Genomic DNA, 18,265 nt, shown 5'->3' on the forward strand with positions numbered 1-18,265 from the left:
GGCCCCGTCTCCCGCCGGGCACCGGGCAGGGCCTGGCTGTGCGCTGGAACAAAAGGCAGCTCCTCCCTGGAAACGCCGATCCATCACCGGCAAACACGACCTGCTAAGGTAAATATTTAATCGCCGGCTTGGCGCGGCGCGGAGCCCGCTCGCGGCTCTTCCGCATTGCTCCCCGCGCTGATTGATCTCCGCAAACGCGGCCCCACCCGCGGCACTGCCCCGGCACGTGGGGCCCTCGCCCCCTGCCTGCCCTGGCAGCAGCGGTGGAGCCGCTGGAGGTGACGCTTCTTCCCCAGCCCAGCCGCTCTCCAGGGTTTGGCCGGCAGTGCCGGGTCCTGCAGGGGTGGTGGCGGCTCGGTGCCATCCCTGGTGGTGCTGGATGTCCCCCTGTCTCGGCAGATAGCGACGGGCTGAGGCTCTGTGCTCTCAAATCACTCAAATCCAGATCCAGCCCGGACTCTGCCGGGCTGGAGTGGGGCAGGTGGAAAAAGCCCTTTTTCCCCCCCGTTTATGGCTGGGGGGCTGCAGCATGAGGAGAGCGGGGGGGCTGTTGGCTGGAGAAGGTGATGGAAAATGGCCACGGCAGCCTGGATCCATGCCTGAGCCTGGCTCCATCCTAATTCTGGCTCCATCCCTAATTCTGGTTCCATCCTACAGCTGGCTCCATCCCTGACCCCGTGTCCATCCCCGTGGCTGGCTCCATCCCTAATTCTGGATCCATCCATAACTAATTCTGGATCCATCCTACAGCTGGTTCCATCCCCATGGCTGGGTCTATCTCTGCCCCCGTGTCCACCCCCATGGCTCCATCCCCGCTGCCCACCCGTGCCCACCGCGTCCGGCTCGGTCCTGCCGGGGCTGTGGGTGTGCGATGAGCCTGGGCAGGGGCCAAGAGCTGCACGGGCACGGAGAGCACGGAGCCCCCGGGCGGGGCAGGGCAGGGCCGGGCCCGGGAGGCTCCGGGCCCGGGCAGGGCAGGGCGGTGCCGCTGCCCTCAGGCCGCCATATGCTGCCGGTCCTAATCCCCGCTGCAGCCGCAGGGCGAGGGAGGACATGGCCGCCCACCTGCGCACCAGCCCCGCCTCAGCGCCAGCCGCCCTGTCACGGCAAGGATAAGCCTGCCCGCCACTGCAGGCCTAGGGAAGGCGTCACGATAGCGCGCCATGTCGCGACAGGGAGGCTGTCAAACCTTGTCCCCCCCTTTGAGCGGGGATGGTTCGCCCTACACCCCCGCCGGCGCTGGGGTGGTTCGTCCCGCGCCCCACGGAGCGCGGCCGGACCGCACCACTGCGAGGGGCCGAAGGGGGGGGCGGCGCCCACCACTGCGCCGGGAGGGGGCGTCTCCTCCCCCCCGTCCGTCCGCTGTCCATCAAAGCGTTCCGCCGAGCCAATCAGCGCCTCCCTCAGGGGCGCGCCCGTGACGTCTATGCTCATTTACATAGCGAGCTCCGCCCATCAGCCGACGTCACCCGGGCTCCGCATCTGCTGCAGTCGCTGCGGGGAGGAGGCGGCGGCGCGAGCGCGGCAGAGGTGAGACACCCCCCCACCACCACCGGGAACCCCCCCACAGCGACACCCCCACCGGGACCCCCCCGAGACCCCCACCGGGACCCCCCCGGCGCCGGGAGGGGAGGGGCGGCTGCAGCGGAGGAGGCGGGAGGCGGGGTGGGGGGATGGTGATGATGATGATGATGGATGCGGCGCGGGGGGGCTGCGCAGGGCCTGGGGGGGGCTCTCGGTGCGGCGGGGACCGAGTGAGTGCAGCGGGGTTGGGCCTGCGGGGAGGAGTAGGAGGTGACCCCCTCCGCATCAGCCCCGTGCGCACCCCCCATCAGCACCCTGAACCCCCCCCCATCAACACCCTGAACCCCCCATCAGCACCCTGAACCCCCCCCCATCAACACCCTGAACCCCCATCAGCACCCTGAACCCCCCCCATCAGCACCCCGCACCCCCTCCCTGCATCGCCCTGCGCCCCCCCATGAGCCTCCCTGTCAATCCCCCCCCCCACAAGCCCCCCGAAATGCCCAGCAGCACCCAGCGCCCCATTCCCGCACCCCCCTCCACGAGCTCCCCGCATCCCCCTGCTCCTCCCTGGGCATGCACCCACCTCTGTGCCCCCTTGCCTGGCACCCGTGTGTGTGCGCCACCCCCGCGGGTCCCCGTGCCACCCCCCGGTCCCCGTCACCGCGCTGGCCGTGCCGTGCGGGGGCACCGCTGCCGGTGCCATTTTGTCACCGGGGAGATGCGGGAGAGGCTGCGGCGCCCCGGCCGCAGCCACGCCCCGCCACGGCAGATCCCGGGAGCCGCGGAAATTCCTGAGAGCCGTGGCAAATCCTGGGAGCCACAGCAATTCTTGGGGCAAATCCTGGCAGCCTTGGCAAATCCTGGGAGCCGTGGCAAATCCTGGGAGCCACAGCAATTCTTGGGGCAATTCCTGGCAGCCTTGGCAAATCCTGGGAGCCGTGGCAAATCCTGGGAGCCACAGCAATTCTTGGGGCAATTCCTGGCAGCCTTGGCAAATCCTGGGAGCCGTGGCAAATCCTGGGAGCCACAGCAATTCTTGGTGCCCGTGGCAATTCCTGGGAACCATTGCAAAGCCTGGAAGCCACAGCAATTCCTAGGAGCCATAGCAATTCTTAGGAGCCACGGCAATTCCTGGCGGCCTTGGCAAATCCTGAGAGCCGTGGCAATTCCTGATAGCCACGGCAATTCCTGGGGCAATCCCTGGCACCCACGGCAAGTCCTGGCAGCCACGGTGAATCTCTGGGCAAACGCCGTGGCCCACGTGCCCCACATTTACCATGGGCACACCGCAGGTCCCTGCTCTGCGGGTGACAGGAGGTGGCCTCTCCCTCTCTGAGCCCTTCGGGGCTGGGTGACCCATGGATGGCCACACCACGGCCCATCCTGAGCCGAAATATCCCAAACCCGTGCTGGGAACCGGCTCCGAGCGGGGCCGGGCGCTGCCGGGGCTGTCACGGCCTCTCCCCACCCTGCAGATGGCGTCGGCTACTGACTCCCGCTATGGGCAGAAGGAATCCTCGGACCAGAACTTCGATTACATGTTCAAGATCCTGATCATCGGCAACAGCAGCGTGGGCAAAACCTCCTTCCTGTTCCGCTACGCCGACGACTCCTTCACGCCCGCCTTCGTCAGCACCGTCGGCATCGACTTCAAGGTCAAGACCATCTACAGGAACGACAAACGCATCAAGCTGCAGATCTGGGTGAGCACAGAGACCCCCGGGTGCTCCCAGACCCCTGGGCTGGGCTAATGGGGAGGGGGAGATGGTGGTGTGGGGAGATGGATGGTGGTCAGTGATGGGTGGTGGGAGTGATGGATTGGTGGCGTGAGGGTGATGGTCACCGTGGGGTGATGGGATAATGCTCTGTTGGGTGATGGTCACTGTGGGGTGATGGTCAGTGAGGGGTGATGGTCACTGTGGGATAATGCTCTGTTGGGTGATGGTCACTGTGAGGTGATGGTCACTATGGGGTGGTGGTCACTATGGGGTGATGGTCACTATGGGATAATCCTTGGCTGGGTGATGGTCACTGTTAGATAACACTCGGTTGGGTGACGGTCACTCAGGGGTGGTGGTCACTGTGGGGTGATGGTCACTATGGGATAACGCTCAATTGGGTGATGGTCAGTGAGGGGTGGTGGTCACTGTGGGGTGGTGGTCACTGTGGGGTAATGGTCACTATGGGATAACGCTCGGTTGGGTGATGGTCAGTGAGGAGCTGCCCCACCAGCACAATTCCAGGCTGGAGCCAGACCTGTCCCCATGGTGGGGCCCCTGTGGAGGTGTCACCACAGCCGTGGGGTGACATTCAGCTGTCCCCCCCAGGACACGGCGGGGCAGGAGCGGTACCGCACCATCACCACCGCCTACTACCGCGGGGCCATGGGCTTCATCCTCATGTACGACATCACCAACGAGGAGTCCTTCAACGCTGTGCAGGACTGGTGAGCACCACGGGGGGCTCTGGGCACCCCACACCGCCCCAGCCACCCCCTGCCCGCCCCTCTGATCCCCCTCCTCTCCCTTCCCCAAGGTCCACCCAGATCAAGACCTACTCGTGGGACAACGCCCAGGTGCTGCTGGTGGGGAACAAGTGTGACATGGAGGACGAGCGCGTGGTCTCCTCGGAGAAGGGCCGCCAGCTCGCCGAGCACCTGGGTGAGCTGGGGAGGGGGAGCCCCCCGCCACGGCTGCCAGCCCACAATTAATTTAATTAAGGGCTTAATTCCCTGCGTGTAATCGCTCTGCTCCGGTATTGGCGGTGACTTGGCGCCCGGTGAAAAACCACAGAGTCGCTGCACAGCTTAAACTCTCTGTGAGAGGCTGGGGGGAGGATCTGGGGGGTTCTTTGGGTGGGAAAAACGGGGTTTCGGGGGTGGTGGGGGCAGGTTGCAAACCCTTTAAATATTGAATGAGGAGGAGGAGGAGCCACGCGGGGTGTGACGCGGGGCCGGATCTTTGACGTGCGTGTCCCTTGTCCCTCTGTCCCCTTCCACACTGTCCGTCCCCCCCTTCCCCCCTTCCCCACCACCTCAGGGTTTGAGTTTTTTGAGGCCAGCGCCAAGGACAACATCAACGTGAAGCAGACCTTCGAGAGGCTGGTGGACATCATCTGCGAGAAGATGTCGGAGTCGCTGGACACGGCCGACCCCGCGGTCACCGGCGCCAAGCAGGGCCCCCAGCTCACGGACCAGCAGGCCCCCCCACCAGGACTGTGCCTGCTAGGGGCCAGCCCCCCCCAGATCCCCCCAAAATCCGGTCAGTGCACCCCAAACCCCCCCAACCCCCCCGAGCTCCTCCTCTTGGGGGTCCCACGGGGGCTTTTGCTGCTGATACCTCCGAAAGGGCTGCGGCCCCTCTAGGAGCCCCCACCCCAATTCATTAGGCTATGCCCCCCTACCCCTTAATTTATTTTTAAGCCTGGGCTGGTAGAAAACTTCCCCCCCCCCTCATTCTGCTTTTAATCACTGTCAAGAAACCATCACCCCCCAGCCCCATTTCCCCTGGTCAAACCCTCCCCTGTCCTGGCACCCCTTGCCCTGGGGACCCCCCTGTCCTGGAGATCCCCCTGTCCTGGGGATCCCCCTTGCCCTGGGGACCCCCCTGTCCTGGGACCCCTTGTCCTGGGGACCCCCCTACCCCAGTACCCCCTGCCCATTTTCCCTGCTCTGGGACCCCCTGTCCTGGGACCCCCTGTCCTTTTCCCCTGCCCTGGGACCCCCTGCTCTAGGGATCCCCCTACCCTGGGACCCCCCCCCTTGCTCTGGAACCCCCTGTCCTGGGGATCCCCCTACCCTGGGACCCCCTTCCCAGCGTGTGGGTGCTGTGACAGGACCCCCCAAATCCCCCCCCCTCCCCAAACCCACCCCTTTTACCCCGAGAGCTCCTGGTGCAGGGGGCTCTTTGTGCCCGGCTGCCCTGCCCCTCCAGCTGGATGGATATTTCCCGACTCTTGTTTATTTGTATAAATAGATGCTAATTTATGCTCCCGCCGTCTTCCTCCTTGTACATACAGAAATTCCTTGTAAATAGGCGTAGGAAGTGACGCTGTGCGCGTGACCTGCTGTGCTGTGGCCGTGGTGGTGCATTTATATATATATATATATATATACATTTATTCTGATTTTTTTTTTTTTTTTTTTTTTGGTTTCTCTCAGTGTGGTAACCTTGCTTGTGAATATCACTTAAAAAAGAAAAAAAAAAAAAAACCCCACCCCCACAACCAAAAGACGACAGAACTGTTATTATTTAAATAATAAGATTTCAAATGAAAAATGAATTCAACGCATCAGCGAGGCCGAGCCAGCTGGAGCCGATCTGCCCCAGTTTGGGGGAGCCTGGCTTGGGCTCCAGGGCTGGTTTGCTCCAGGGATTTGGGATCTCGTGTTCCTGTAGTTCTGTGCTTCTGTGGAGACTGTGAATAAGTGGATATTCCCGTAGCCATGACAGAGCTGCCCTTTATTTATTTCTCCTGGAGCGCTGTGTCTTTATTTTACAGGTTTCCCCTCTATTTCCCCCCAAATCATGATTCCATCTCCTTCCCTCCCCACCCTCCTCTTTTTTGTGAAGTTTACTTATGGAAGAGTTACACTGTACTGTACAAATGTCAAAAGTGTCAAAAAAAAAAAAAAAAAAAGAGTACAATTTCCTAAAAATCACTGTATTAAAAGAAATGTTGTGAAGAAATAAAACCAGTGCTGATCAGAAGTTCCTCGGGGTCCCTGAGTTGCCAGAGAGGAGCAGAATTAATAGGATTTTTTAAAATTATCATCCCTCAAATGGCTCCTGCTGCTGATGGAGGAGCTGAATCCCCCCGGGTGTGTGACAGCAGGGACCAGGGCAGAGCATTAAGGCACAGCTTTAAAAATCAAGTTAAAAAAAACCCCATTCAGGCAATTTTCATTGACACTGGAAATCATTCAGCTCTTGGGTGATGCAGGGAGTGTCCAGCTTGCCCCAGGGCTGGGAGCAGAGGGGTGTGATGGCCCAAACTCTGCCAAAATTTGCCTCCAACCCCTCCTCATCCTGCCGAGCTCTGCAGAGCCGGCGGGCGCGATCACATCCCGTTTCTGTCCCTATTTATAGAGGATCCAGGTGGCTGCAGCCCCCGCCCGAGCCGGGGGGGAAATGGAGCTGAGGCAGCTCGGGGGGGAGCGCAGTGATTTTATCCTTGAGCTGCAAGAGAAACAGCAGGAGGGGAAGGAGACAGGAGCTGCAGGGGGAGCAGCCAGAGTGAAGCACGGACCGGGTTTGGGTTGGAATGACCTTAAATCCCATCCCTTCCCACGCCTTCCACCATCCCAGGCTGCTCCAGCCTGGCCCTGGGCTCTGGCAATTCCATTCCAACCCTCACAGGGAAGAGTTCCTTCCCGATTTCCGCTCGGCTGGAAGGTGCTGGAGGAGCAGCACGGGGCCGGTTTGCTCTGCAGAGGGAACAAACCCAGCCAGGCCCCTTCCCAGGGGCTGCAGCAGCTCCTCCTCACCCCGGCTCTGCGGGCAAATCCCAGAAGAAATCACTTTACAGCTTCTCCCGCAACACGAGATTGTTCCAACCCCGACCCACGGCTGTAATTAGCAGATGAGTTAATCAGCAGCAGGCACGTGGAGGGGGGGGCTGGCTCTGGCCATGCCCTCCCTCAGCTGGGGCGCTCCACAAAGGCCAGAAATCCATGGAAATCCATCGGGATCCATCTGCAGGATGCTCTGGAACGGCCTCGTGCCTCTCTACGCCCCGGCGCTGCTCTGGCTCTGCCGTGGGGGCTCCTGCCCGGGGCTGCGGGGCTGGAAAACACCCAGGGGTGAGCTGGGCAGGGCCAGAGCAGGGAAATCAAACTGGGCCTGTGCTGGGCACTGCAGGGAAATCACCCTGTGCTGTGCTGGGCACTGCCCAGAGCAGGGAAATCACCCTGTGCTGTGCTGGGCACTGCAGGGAAATCATCCTGTGCTGTGCTGGGCACTGCTCAGAGCAGGGAAATCATCGTGTGCTGTGCTGGGCACTGCAGGGAAATCACCCTGTGCTGTGCTGGGCACTGCAGGGAAATCACCCTGTGCTGTGCTGGGCACTGCAGGGAAATATCCTGTGCTGTGCTGGACTGCCCAGAGCAGGGAAATACTGTGCTGTGCTGGACTGCACACCTGTGCTGTGCGGACTCAATACCTGTGCTGTGCTGGGACTGAGGAACCCTGTGCTGTGCGGGACGCCAGAGAGGTCACCCTGTGCTGTGTGACTGCCCAGGGGGAACCTGTGTGTGCTGAGAGCAGGTTGTGTGCTGGGCAGGGCTTTAGAGATATGGCGTGCATGCCAAGGAAACCGTGTGTTGGCAATTGGGTCTGCCGGCAGTGTGTGGCACCCGGGATGGTCTGTGGTGAAGTTTGGGGTGTTTTGCTGGCCATTTGAGGGGGGGGGCGTCCACTGAGCGTGCGGGGCTGCGTCCAGGGACTGACACAACCTGGAGCTGCACCAAGGGAAATACAGGTTGGATATTGGGATGATTTTCATAGGAAGAGTGATGAAGTTCTGGAATGTTCTGCCCAGGGAGGTGGTGGAGTCCCCATCCCTGGGTGTGTTTAACAAAGCCTGGATGTGGCACTGGGTGCCAGGGTTCGGTTGAGCTGTTGGCGCTGGGTTGGACTCGATGACCTTTAGGGTCTCTTCCAACCCAGTGACTCTGTGAATTCTGCGAATCTGGGGGAATTTTGGGGATTCCTGGGGATCAGGGAGTTGGTGGAGTCACCATCCCTGGATGTGGCACTGGGTGCCAGGGCTCGGTTGAGCCGTTGGGGCTGGGATGGACTCGATGACCTTTAAGGACTATTCCCACCTGGTGATTCTATGAATCCTGTGAATTCTGTGAATTTTGTGAATTCTGTGAATTCCCGGGGCTGGCAGGGGCTCAGGGGCAGGGCTCACCCTGTGTTTGAGGTAGGACAGGTAGGTGTCCCAGCCCAGGGTCACCACGTTGACATAAGCCACACGGAACGGGGGTGGCACGAAGAGGAAATTCAGGATCTGCGCCGCCGGCCACACGCTCCAGTCAGCCTGGGGAGGGACAAGGGGGGACAAGGAGCAGCTGGGGGCTGCCCACGGCCCCCAGCAGGACAGAGGGGACAGCTCAGGGGGGGGATCACCTTGTACATTTCCCAAAATTTCTCCTTCAGCTCGTCCCAGCTCTCCTGCAGAGATTGGCCCTCCAGGGTGCCGATGGCTGCGGGGACAGGAGGGGTCAGAGGGAATCGGGGTGGGAATTGGGGTGGGAAATGGGGTGGGAAATGGGGTGGGAATTGGGGTGGAAATGCCCCAAACCCCTCCCAGTGTGGGCGGGGAGGGCAGCGCCGGCAGCGCCCAGAGGAGGGAGGGAGGGAAATGGAAAGTGAAAGGGGAGGCACAGATCAGTCTGGGGAAGGGCTGGGGCTGTGCCAGGGGTGGGATGAAGGTCAGGGAATGTTCTGGGGTTTGGGATGGAGATCAGGGAAAGAGGTTCAGGGGTTTGGGATGGACATCAGGAAAGGTTCAGGGGTTTGGGATGGAGATCAGGAAAGGTTCAGGGGTTTAGGATGGACATCAGGAAAGGTTCAGGGGTTTGGGATGGAGATCAGGGAAGGTTCAGGGGTTTGGGATGGAGATCAGGGAGAGGTTCTTCCCCCAGAGGGTGGCACTGAATTCCCCCAGGGAATGGTCCCATCCCAGCCCTGCCAGAGCTGCGGTGATGCCTTTTGTCAAATTAACCGTGAGGAGAACTTGCCCACGCTCCACACGAACTCAGAACTCTGCCCTAACCCAGCACAGAACCTGAAAGCCCCAAGCCCAACCCCTCAGGCACCACCAGGAGCTGCTGGGCTGGGGTCTGGGGCCGGGTGGGCGCCCCCCGAGGCCCCCACGTACCCATGAAGTACCAGGCTCCCATGGTGGGCGATGCCACCAGCTGGTCGATGAGCACCTTCTGGAGCACGGTGCGCAGGCAGCGCACGCCCCGCGCCGGGAGCGCCCAGTCCAGCCACAGGTACCAGTAATGCATCAGCGGGCCCAGGCTGCAGCCCACCACGAACATCCTGCCTGCAACAACAACGGCAGCGCGGCCCGGGGGCGGTTCAGCAATGGGAGGGCGGGGATGGATTTCCCTCAACCCTGGAAGGGTCCAGGAGGGCATTTTGGGGAGGAATTCCCTGCTGTGAGGGTGGGGATGGATTTCCTGGCTGTCCCCAGAGCCCTGGGAGGGTCCAGGAGGGAATTCTGGGGAGGAATCCCACATTGTGAGGGCAGGGATGGATTTCCCCAGCTGGAGGCTCAGGAGGGCATTTTGGGGAGGAATTCCCTGCTGTGAGGGCAGGGATGGATTTCCCGGCTGTCCCCAGAGCCAGGTGACTCCGGATCTCTGGATGGATCCCAGGAAAGGTTCAGGGGTTTGGGATGGAGATCAGGGAAATGCCATGAGGGCACTTTGGGGAAGGAATTTCCCCCTCTGAGGGCAGACATGGATTTCCCCCAGTACTGGAAGTATCCATGAGGGTATTTTGGGGAAGGAATTCCTCCCTGTGAGGGCAGAGATGGGTTTCCCCTAGGCCTGGAAGGGTCCAGGAGGGCATTTTGGGAAGGAATTCCTTGCTGTGAGGGTGGGGATGCATTTCCCAGCTGACTCCGGATCTCTGGATGGATCCCAGGAAAGGTTCATGGATTTGGGACGGAGATCAGGGAAATGCCATGAACGCGTTTTGGGGAGGAATTCCACCCCGTGAGGGATTTCCCCCAGGCCTGGATCCCTGGCAGTGCCCGCAGAAGCGCCTCAGGCTGGGCTTTGGAGCAGCAGGAGGGCGGGAGGTGTCCTTGCCCTCTCTGCCCTGGGGCAGTGGGATTTGCCCAGTCCATCCCAGTGCCCACCAGTGCCCATCCCTATCCCGGACCGGGGGATTTGCCCATCCCAGTGCCCATCCCTGCCCTGGGCAGTCCATCCCAGTGCCCATCCCTATCCCGGACAGGGGGATTTGCCCGTCCCAGTGCCCATCCCTGCCCTGGCAGTGGGATCAGACCCCAGCTCTCACCAGTGCGTCCCAGCTGCAGCTGGCTCTGCGGGTGCTTGCGGCGGTGCCACTCCTGGTGCAGCCAGTCCCCGGCTGCCAGGAGCCCCCCGCAGCTGACGGTGTTGGTGAGGAGCAGCAGGCGGCCCGTGAACAGCGAGCGCCACGAGCGCAGCAGCATCCTGGGCACGGCCCGGCCCGGCCTGGCACGGGCACGGGCACGGGCACGGCCCCAGAGTCACTGCTGGCTGCCCCCGGGCCCCCAGCTCTCCCGGTTCAGGCTGGGTCCCCTCCCAGCTCCCCCCAGTTCTCTCTCCAGTTCTCCCCTCTGCAGTACCCCAGTTACCCCTGCCGCCCCCTCCCAGCGCCCCCACTGCTCCACCCCCCCCAGTCACCCCCATCCCGCCCCGCTGCGCGCCCCCCGCTCAGCCCCGGTATCTCCGTGCCCCTGCACTGACCCCGCTGGGTGCCCAGCGCCCTTTCCCGGACACCAGCCCGGCTCCCGGTGCCTCCGGCTGCTCCCGGTCCCCCCCCCCGCCCCTACCGGGCGTTACCGCCACCCGCACGTGGAACAGGCCGGGCGTCACGTGACACCAACGACTTCCGCTTCCTGCCTCCACCATGACAGCTACCGAGGCACAGGAGGCCACCATGACAGCTACCGAGGCACAGGAGGCCGCCATGACACCTACCGAGGCACAGGAGGCCGCCATGACAGCTACTGAGGCACAGGAGGCCGCCATGACACCTACCTAGGCACAGGAGGCCGCCATGACACCTACCTAAGCACAGGAGGCCGCCATGACAGCTACTGAGGCACAGGAGGCCGCCATGACACCTACCGAGGCACCAGCTCGTCCAGGGCTAGTTGGGGGGCGAGCTGGGGATGGTCCAGGGGATCGCCGCGGTGCCCCAGCCCTGCCCTGTCCCTGGTACCTCGGTTTGGGGGCAGCAGGGTGGCTGGGGAGCCGTGGTTGCCTGTGGAGGTGGCCATGATGGGTGTCAGCAGCGCTGGGACCATTGCTCTCCCCACTCTGCTGGTGCCACTGGGGTCACCCAAGTGTGGGGACGCTGCTGAGACCCTCCAGGCTGTCCCCAGAGCCTTCAGAATTCTTTGAGAGGCTTCTCTTTGGAGCTTGAGCATCAGCTCTGTGTCACCTTGGTAGTGACACATCTCACTTGCTTCTCCTGTGTTTTGCAGAGGGGCTGGGGAGACGTTGCTGCTCCTCGTCCTGGGAGTTTGTCACTCCCAAGGACATCCTGGTGGGAACTGAGGATCTTTCCCAGCGATGTGGGACAGCTGGGACAGCTCTGGCTGTGAACTGGAGGCAAAGATCCCCTCACTAACAGGTGTCTGTCTGCCAGGATTGGTGTGGGGCAGGCAGGAAGGCAAAAAACTCCCCAGCTTCTAAAAACATCAGCTTTATTCCAACTGCCAGGAGCCCTGCTCCTCCTCACAGCCCATCCAAACTCCTCCTGACGCCGAGGGACAGGGCCAGGCCAGCCCTATCTGTAGGAATTGGCCTTGTGCTTTGGCAGGAAGGTGAAGCTGGGCGGGACGGGGCCCAGGAGCAGCTCACTGGGAGAAAGAATCAATCACAGAATTAATCCAGAGACCCTAAAGCCCACCCAGTGCCTGCCCTGCCATGGGCAGGGACACCTCCCACTGTCCCAGGCTGCTCCCAGCCCCGTCCAGCCTGGCTCTGGACACTTCAGGGAAGAAAAACAGCAAAAAACCAAACCCAAGGAGGGGTCGGTGCTCAGTGCCCAGCTGTCACACAACCCTGTGGCCCTACAGGGGCTCTGCCACGTCCCTTTTGAGCAAGTGGAATGAGATTTGCTGCTTCCTTACCTTATTTTGATCCAATCATCCACGTTCTGGCTGGCCATGAGGGTCTCCAGGTAGTCCCTCCCCAGGTAATAGGGCGGCCGCTCGTTGATTTTCTGAGGTAGATGTTCCAATAGCCCGACTGGGATGTACCTGGAATGAAATGAAATGAGTGCTAGGGGTTAATTAGTTGATTAATTATTGTTTAAAGATCCTCCTGGCTGGGCAGCATCACCTGCACAGGAAGGAGAGCCACTCCAGCAGGAATTTCCTGGTTTTCTCCACTCCCTGGGTGTCTGACCCCCAGTGCTCGAGGCCGTAGTTGGTGAAGTCCTTGAGGATGTCAAATCTCTCCCTGGAGGAGATATCCCAGTGTCTCTGCTCCTTGATTTCCGTGAAAAGCCAGGGTTTGATGAGTGCCCCCCTGCAGACAAAAAAAAAAAAATTGTTATTCCCATCACTGATGCTCCTGAAGATTCCCAGCACTGATTTCTGCTTTAAATCTTCTTTTCCATTCCAACAAGAAGCTCCAGCTGATACAAATTGATTTCACCAATTTTCAGGGTGGCTTCACTGAGAGGAAATTCCATGCTTTGGGTTTGTTTAGGGATTTTTTTAATCCTTTTTTTTTTTTTTTTCCCCCCTCTGGAACCACCAGGGCTCAGGAGTGAAGGGACACACAGGCACTTGCCTTGCAATCATGATTCCAGAAACTCCCATCTGCATGGCTCGATTTGCATCTTCATAGGACAAAATATCCCCATTTCCTGCCCAGAGAGGAGGGAGAAGCCAGAGGTCAAAGAGATCCGTGAGGACAAGTCAAAGTGAGCTAATGCAGGCACGGGATGAAATTCAACATGGACACAACGTCCCAGAGCCAGATGGTCCAAAGAGGCTCCTGCTTTGGATTCCCAGGGATGTTTCTGATGGATGTTCCCTTACAAGGAAAAAAGGAGCTTTCTCCTCTCTTCTCCTTCGGTTTCCCTGAAGGTTTAGGGATTTTGTGCCACACCATCACTGTGGGTGAACAATCCCCACGTTGCATTCTGCTTTGGCACAAACACAAGCACAGAAAATGGTAGGAATTGCGTTTTTCCTTTCTCTGAGGTTCAGAGAATGTGGAACCCAGAAATATTCTTGGGGAGAGCTGTGCCTTTCTTTTCTCTGTGCAGAGCAATGTGGGGCTATTTCCTGACAGGCCAAGGAACCCAAACACCATCACTGTGGTTGAACAACCCCCACGTTGCATTCTGCTTTGGCACAAACACACGAGCAGCGAACGAGGTAAGAATCATTTTGATCATTCTTTTCTCTTCTTCTTTCAGGTTCAGAGAATGCGAACCCCACAGGAACACGCTCTTTCCCCCCCGTTTTGAGGGGGATTTGAAAGGGAAGGGGTGCCAAGGGGTGCCCCACGTACCGAAGAGAGGCATGGGGCTGGCCAGGCGGGCGCACTCGGCGATGTAAGCCCAGTCCGCACTGCGCGTGTAGCGCTGCTCCCGCGAGCGCCCGTGCAGCTGTGGAGAGAGCAGGGACACTCACCGCAGGGCAGGCAGGGACGGGGACACCGGGACTGGGAAGGGAGCCCTGGGATGGGCCTTGGGATCAACCTCGGGGTGGGCCTCAAGATCAATGGGTGCTGAGAGCAGAGCTGGCTAAGGGATCCACGTCTGGATTTACAGAATTCACAGAATGACCAGGTTGGAAGAGACCTTCAAGATTGAGTCCAATCCAGCCCAAACAGCTCAACTGAACCCTGGCACCTTGGGAGCAACCTCGGGATTGACCTCGAGATCAGCCTTGGGATTGGTGGGTGCTGAGAGCAGAGCTGGGTAAGGGATCCCTTGGGATCTACCTCTGGATTTACAGAATTTACAGAATCACTGGGTTGAAAGAGACCTTCAAGATCACCAAGTCCAACCCAGCCTAGATTGCCCAATCAACCCAGATCACCCTCGGGATGGGCCTCGGGATCGATCTCAAGATCAATGGGTGCTGAGAGCAGATCTGGGTAGGGGATCCCTTGGGATCTACCTCTGGATTTACAGAATTCACAGAATGACCAGGTTGGAAGAGACCCTAAAGGCCATCGAGTCCAACCCAGCCCCAACAGCTGAACTGGACCCTGGCACCCAGTGCCACATCCAGGCTTCGTTAAACACCCCCAGGGATGGTCCCGTCCCAAACCATTCTGGGTTCCATGATCACGGACCCACGGCTCAGGAGCAGGGAGGAAAACACCCTCTGCACCTGAATTTTCCTCTTTCATTAGCAGAGGACACTAAAAGGCAGGGGGAGGTCACCCCCATCTGATCTCCAGGCAGAATCCCCAGGCACCAACCCTGCAGCTCTGTCCCCGTACCGTGACCATGGACGCGCCCCACTCCCGGATCCTGGGGATGATTTTGTGAGCCACATTAACCTTCTCCTGCACCCCAGTGCGGATCTTCACCGTCAGGGGGACATCCAGCACCTGCAGAGGTGGGAAGGTGAGGCCGGGCTGGACTGGGCTCCATCAGCTCAGCTCCAGGAGCTCCGGCTCACCGAGTTCATCCCGCGGACGATCTGCTCGAACTTGTTGGAGCGAGTCATCAGAGCACAGCCTCCTCCCTGAGGGACAAAACATGGAGCTCAGGACCTTCCTCACACAGTGGAGAGTCCTTGGGGCATCTCAGAATTTGGAGAAAGTGGATCCTTCAACCAAAAATACTCCAGAGTGCTCTTCCCTCCCAAATCCCACCAGGCAGAGACAGCCGTTCCCTGCTCCTTGAGCAGCTTATTCCCCTTCTCTTGAGATCATAAATGAGCTGGGAGCTCTGGATCAGACTGGAAAGAGCAATCGGGCAGCAGAGGGTGAAGACAAGGATTCATGGAAGGAAAACCCACCGCAGAACTTCTCACCTTCTTGTAGACCAGGTCGATGGGACACCCGACGTTGATGTCAACAAAATCCACGTCGATTGTCCTGTTGAGGAGCTCTGCACACTTGGTCATGGTGTCTGGAAAGGCTCCCTCCAGCTGCCAGAGGGAAGGAGCTTCCCTGAGTTCCAGAGGCAGCTTTTCCCCTGGGAAGTGAGCCCCTGGTGGGCTGTGGGGCGGGACCCCTCACCTGCACCCCGAAGATGTCCTCGGTGTGGTGGCGCTTGAGCAGAGCCCACTCGGAGAACTGGCCCTGGAGCAGGTTGGTGCACACAGCCATCTCCCCACAGGTGACATCTGCTCCAAAACCTTTGCAGATGCGTCGGAAAGGGAGGTTTCCACACTGCCAGGGACAGGCATTGTCAGGAGATCTGCTCTGTTCCAACCGTGCCCACAGCGAGTTACCAACCTACCGTGGTCAGTGGAGCCAGGTAGAGCTTGCCCTGGATTTCCAGCTGGAAAACAGGGATGGAGGAGCAGGTCAGCAGAGCTGCAATGGTTTTTATGGAATCACAGAACGGCTTGGCTTGGAAAGGACCTTAAGGATCATCCAATTCCATGCCCTGGCTATGGGCAGTGACACCCTCCACTGTCCCAGGCTGCTCCAAGCCCTGTCCAGCCTGGCCTCGGACACTTCCAGGGATGAAGCAGCCACAGCTGCTCTGGGAATTCCATCCCAGCCCCTCCCCACCCTCACAGGGAGGAAGCCCTTCCATGCTCTGCCTGCCTCCCCCAGCTAAAGGCTCTCCGAGGGGGTTTCTCTTCCCTCTTTCCATGCACAATCCCCACCACGGGACCAAACTCAAGGGACTCTCACCTTCTTCTTCTCACACGGCCGCAGCTTCGTGATGTCTTCATCTGTCAGTGGGCCCAGGGTTGGGATGGAGGGAGCACTCTCAGCTCCTTGGGAGCTCTGCAGGGCCTCAGGTTTGGGAGCACCTTCATCCCCTTGGGAGCTCTGCAGGATCTCAGGTTTGGGAGCACCTTCAGCTCCTTGGGAGTTCTGCAGAGCCTCAGGTTTGGGAGCATCCTCAGCCCTTTGGGAGCTCTGCAGGGCCTCAGGTTTGGGAGCACCCTCAGCCCTTTGGGAGCTCTGCAGGGCCTCAGGTCTGGGAGCATCCTCAGCCCTTTGGGAGCTCTGCAGGATCTCAGGTCTGGGATCTTCTCCCTGCTCCTGCAGCACAGGGCTGTCCCTCAGGCCGTCCTGGGGATCAGCGCAGTTGGACACCTCCGTGGAGCTCCCTGTGGCTTTGCCTCCCTTCCCAGCACGGAGCCCAAGCAGAAACTCCTCGGCCTTGTGGAAGCTGAACTTCCTCTTGCGCAGCTGCTGCTGCAGCTCCTTGGAGAGGCCGTTCCTCACCAGCAGCTTCCCCTCCCACTGCTGGGCCAGGGAGGCGTTGACCAGGTTCTGGTGGCCGTCCCCGAGGTGGGCCTGGCCGAAGCGGCAGGTGACGCCGTAGGGACAGCGGCCGAAGGTGTCGAAGAGGACGCAGCGCTGGCCCAGGTCTGCGGGCTTGGCCGCCAGGTACTGGGACACGTCGTGGAGGAAGCGGCAGCGCGGCCCGAAGCGGCACTGCCCGGCACAGCCCTGGGGACAGCACGGAGCTGGGCAGGGTGGGCACGGGGCAGCACAGCCCAGGCTGCTCTGAGCCTCACCTGGGACAGCCAGGGCAGGGAGGGAATGGTGCCAGGGGAGGGATGGACACAGCGGAGGGGATGGACACAGTGGAAGGATGGACATACAGTGGAGGGGATGGACACACAGTGGAAGGATGGACACACAATGGAGGGGATGGACACACTTCAAGGAAGGCGACACCTCGCTTGTGACACTCAGCTCATCCCACGTCACCCCCTCCCAGCTGGTTTTTATGGAATTCCAGCCTGGTTTGGGTTGGAAAGGACCATAAATGCCATCCAGTCCCACCTGCAGGGGCACCTCCCACTGTCCCAGGCAGCTCCAAGCCCTGTCCAGCCTGGCCCTGGCACTGCCAGGGATCCAGGGGCAGCCACAGCTGCTCTGGGCAGCTGTGCCGGGGCCTGCCCACCCTGCCAGGGAGGAATTCCTTCCCGAAATCCCACTAACCCAGGCAGAGCAGGGCTGTGTGTCCCACCTGTGTCACCGAGGGGCACAGCCTGCTCTGCTCGTAGCAGCTGGGTTTCATGCAGGGGCGGCTCTTGTTCTGCCCCCGGGCTCTCTTCTTCTCCTGGTGCTCCTTCTCCTCCTCTCCAGCATTCCCTTGGCTTTCCCCATCCTGGCCGAGCTCCTCTGCCTTCACCCTCTTGGCCGGGGGTTCGCTGACCTGCTCCTCTTCCTTCTTCTCCTCCTTTTCCTCCTCCTCCTCCTCCTCCTCGCCCCCTGCCCGCAGGTAGGCGTGGAACTGCTCCTTAGAGGTGAGGAACCTGCGGGGAAAGGGGGTCAGGAGGGGGTGTTATGGGCGGAACCGGGGCAGGAGGGAATGGGAGGGGGATGTGGAGAGGTCGGGAATGTACTGGGGGAGTTATGGAGGGACCGGGCAGGTACTGGGGGGTCATGGAGGGGTCAAAGACGTACCGGGGGGGTCATGAAGGGACCAGACACATACTATGGAAGGTTATGAAGGGACCGAGCCCGTTCTGGGGGGCGTTACAGAGGGGTGGGGCACGCCCCGGGGGGTTCAGGATGGGCCGAGGCCCCGGTCCCGCACTCACCGGGCTCGAACCGGCGCCACGCCGGGCGCCGCCGCCGCTGCCATGCTGCCGCGCGCGGCGATGACGTCAGCGGCGGGGCGGGGCCACGTGACCGGGCGCGGGGTATAAAAGGGCCCGGCTGAGGCGCGCTCCCCTCAGAGCGGCGGGAGCCGCGGCTGAGAGTAGCTTATGTGCTGTAGTGTTAGTATACCCTTCGAAGCCTCTTCGGGGGCTGCAACAGCCCCCTCATGAATGTCAGGGTTGCCCAAGCAGGGAAAGAAGGCCGTTGTGCAGCCCTTGTACCTTG

At 60.6% G+C, this 18,265-nt stretch overlaps 3 protein-coding genes across 3 annotated transcripts; 1 reads left to right on the forward strand and 2 right to left on the reverse strand.

The window, feature by feature from the left end:
• The first annotated feature begins 16 nt into the window (after nucleotides 1-16).
• On the forward strand, nucleotides 17-5,126 carry RAB3A (RAB3A, member RAS oncogene family). The gene is made up of 6 exons (XM_030966836.1): nucleotides 17-108; nucleotides 1,443-1,530; nucleotides 3,003-3,230; nucleotides 3,855-3,973; nucleotides 4,063-4,187; nucleotides 4,566-5,126. The coding sequence occupies exons 3-6, from the start codon at nucleotides 3,003-3,005 to the stop codon at nucleotides 4,889-4,891; spliced, it is 798 nt and encodes a 265-aa protein (XP_030822696.1). The 5' UTR covers nucleotides 17-108; nucleotides 1,443-1,530; the 3' UTR covers nucleotides 4,892-5,126.
• Nucleotides 5,127-7,115: 1,989 nt separating this feature from the next.
• On the reverse strand, nucleotides 7,116-11,102 carry MPV17L2 (MPV17 mitochondrial inner membrane protein like 2). Its single transcript, XM_030966835.1, has 6 exons — nucleotides 11,000-11,102; nucleotides 10,566-10,744; nucleotides 9,412-9,582; nucleotides 8,658-8,734; nucleotides 8,440-8,568; nucleotides 7,116-7,310 (listed from the first exon to the last, which is right to left on the reverse strand). The coding sequence occupies exons 2-6, from the start codon at nucleotides 10,720-10,722 to the stop codon at nucleotides 7,254-7,256; spliced, it is 591 nt and encodes a 196-aa protein (XP_030822695.1). The 5' UTR covers nucleotides 10,723-10,744; nucleotides 11,000-11,102; the 3' UTR covers nucleotides 7,116-7,253.
• Nucleotides 11,103-11,862: 760 nt separating this feature from the next.
• On the reverse strand, nucleotides 11,863-18,029 carry DUS3L (dihydrouridine synthase 3 like). Its single transcript, XM_030966711.1, has 13 exons — nucleotides 17,980-18,029; nucleotides 17,403-17,691; nucleotides 16,106-16,876; nucleotides 15,702-15,743; nucleotides 15,479-15,631; nucleotides 15,271-15,387; nucleotides 14,914-14,979; nucleotides 14,732-14,842; nucleotides 13,790-13,886; nucleotides 13,061-13,136; nucleotides 12,605-12,793; nucleotides 12,394-12,522; nucleotides 11,863-12,120 (listed from the first exon to the last, which is right to left on the reverse strand). Exons 1-13 carry the CDS (start codon nucleotides 18,021-18,023, stop codon nucleotides 12,048-12,050), a joined length of 2,157 nt encoding a protein of 718 aa, XP_030822571.1. The 5' UTR covers nucleotides 18,024-18,029; the 3' UTR covers nucleotides 11,863-12,047.
• Between the last annotated feature and the right edge of the window lie 236 nt (nucleotides 18,030-18,265).

The sequence above is a fragment of the Camarhynchus parvulus genome, chromosome 28, assembly GCF_901933205.1.
Source record: "Camarhynchus parvulus chromosome 28, STF_HiC, whole genome shotgun sequence".
In the NCBI taxonomy this organism is placed as follows: domain Eukaryota; kingdom Metazoa; phylum Chordata; class Aves; order Passeriformes; family Thraupidae; genus Camarhynchus; species Camarhynchus parvulus.

Excerpts from the sequence above, each read along its gene's own strand:
- RAB3A (XM_030966836.1), top strand. The coding sequence starts at position 3,003 with ATGGCGTCGGCTACTGACTCCCGCTATGGGCAGAAGGAATCCTCGGAC. Across the intron at positions 3,231-3,854 it reads GCATCAAGCTGCAGATCTGG|GACACGGCGGGGCAGGAGCG; the intron begins GTGAGCACAGAG and ends TGTCCCCCCCAG. Across the intron at positions 4,188-4,565 it reads CCAGCTCGCCGAGCACCTGG|GGTTTGAGTTTTTTGAGGCC; the intron begins GTGAGCTGGGGA and ends CCACCACCTCAG.
- MPV17L2 (XM_030966835.1), bottom strand. The coding sequence starts at position 10,722 with ATGCTGCTGCGCTCGTGGCGCTCGCTGTTCACGGGCCGCCTGCTGCTC. Across the intron at positions 9,583-10,565 it reads GCTGCAGCTGGGACGCACTG|GCAGGATGTTCGTGGTGGGC; the intron begins GTGAGAGCTGGG and ends TTGTTGTTGCAG. Across the intron at positions 8,735-9,411 it reads GGGAGCCTGGTACTTCATGG|CCATCGGCACCCTGGAGGGC; the intron begins GTACGTGGGGGC and ends CTGTCCCCGCAG.
- DUS3L (XM_030966711.1), bottom strand. The coding sequence starts at position 18,023 with ATGGCAGCGGCGGCGGCGCCCGGCGTGGCGCCGGTTCGAGCCCG. Across the intron at positions 15,632-15,701 it reads ACCTGGCTCCACTGACCACG|TGTGGAAACCTCCCTTTCCG; the intron begins GTAGGTTGGTAA and ends TGTCCCTGGCAG. Across the intron at positions 14,843-14,913 it reads TCGTCCGCGGGATGAACTCG|GTGCTGGATGTCCCCCTGAC; the intron begins GTGAGCCGGAGC and ends CCACCTCTGCAG.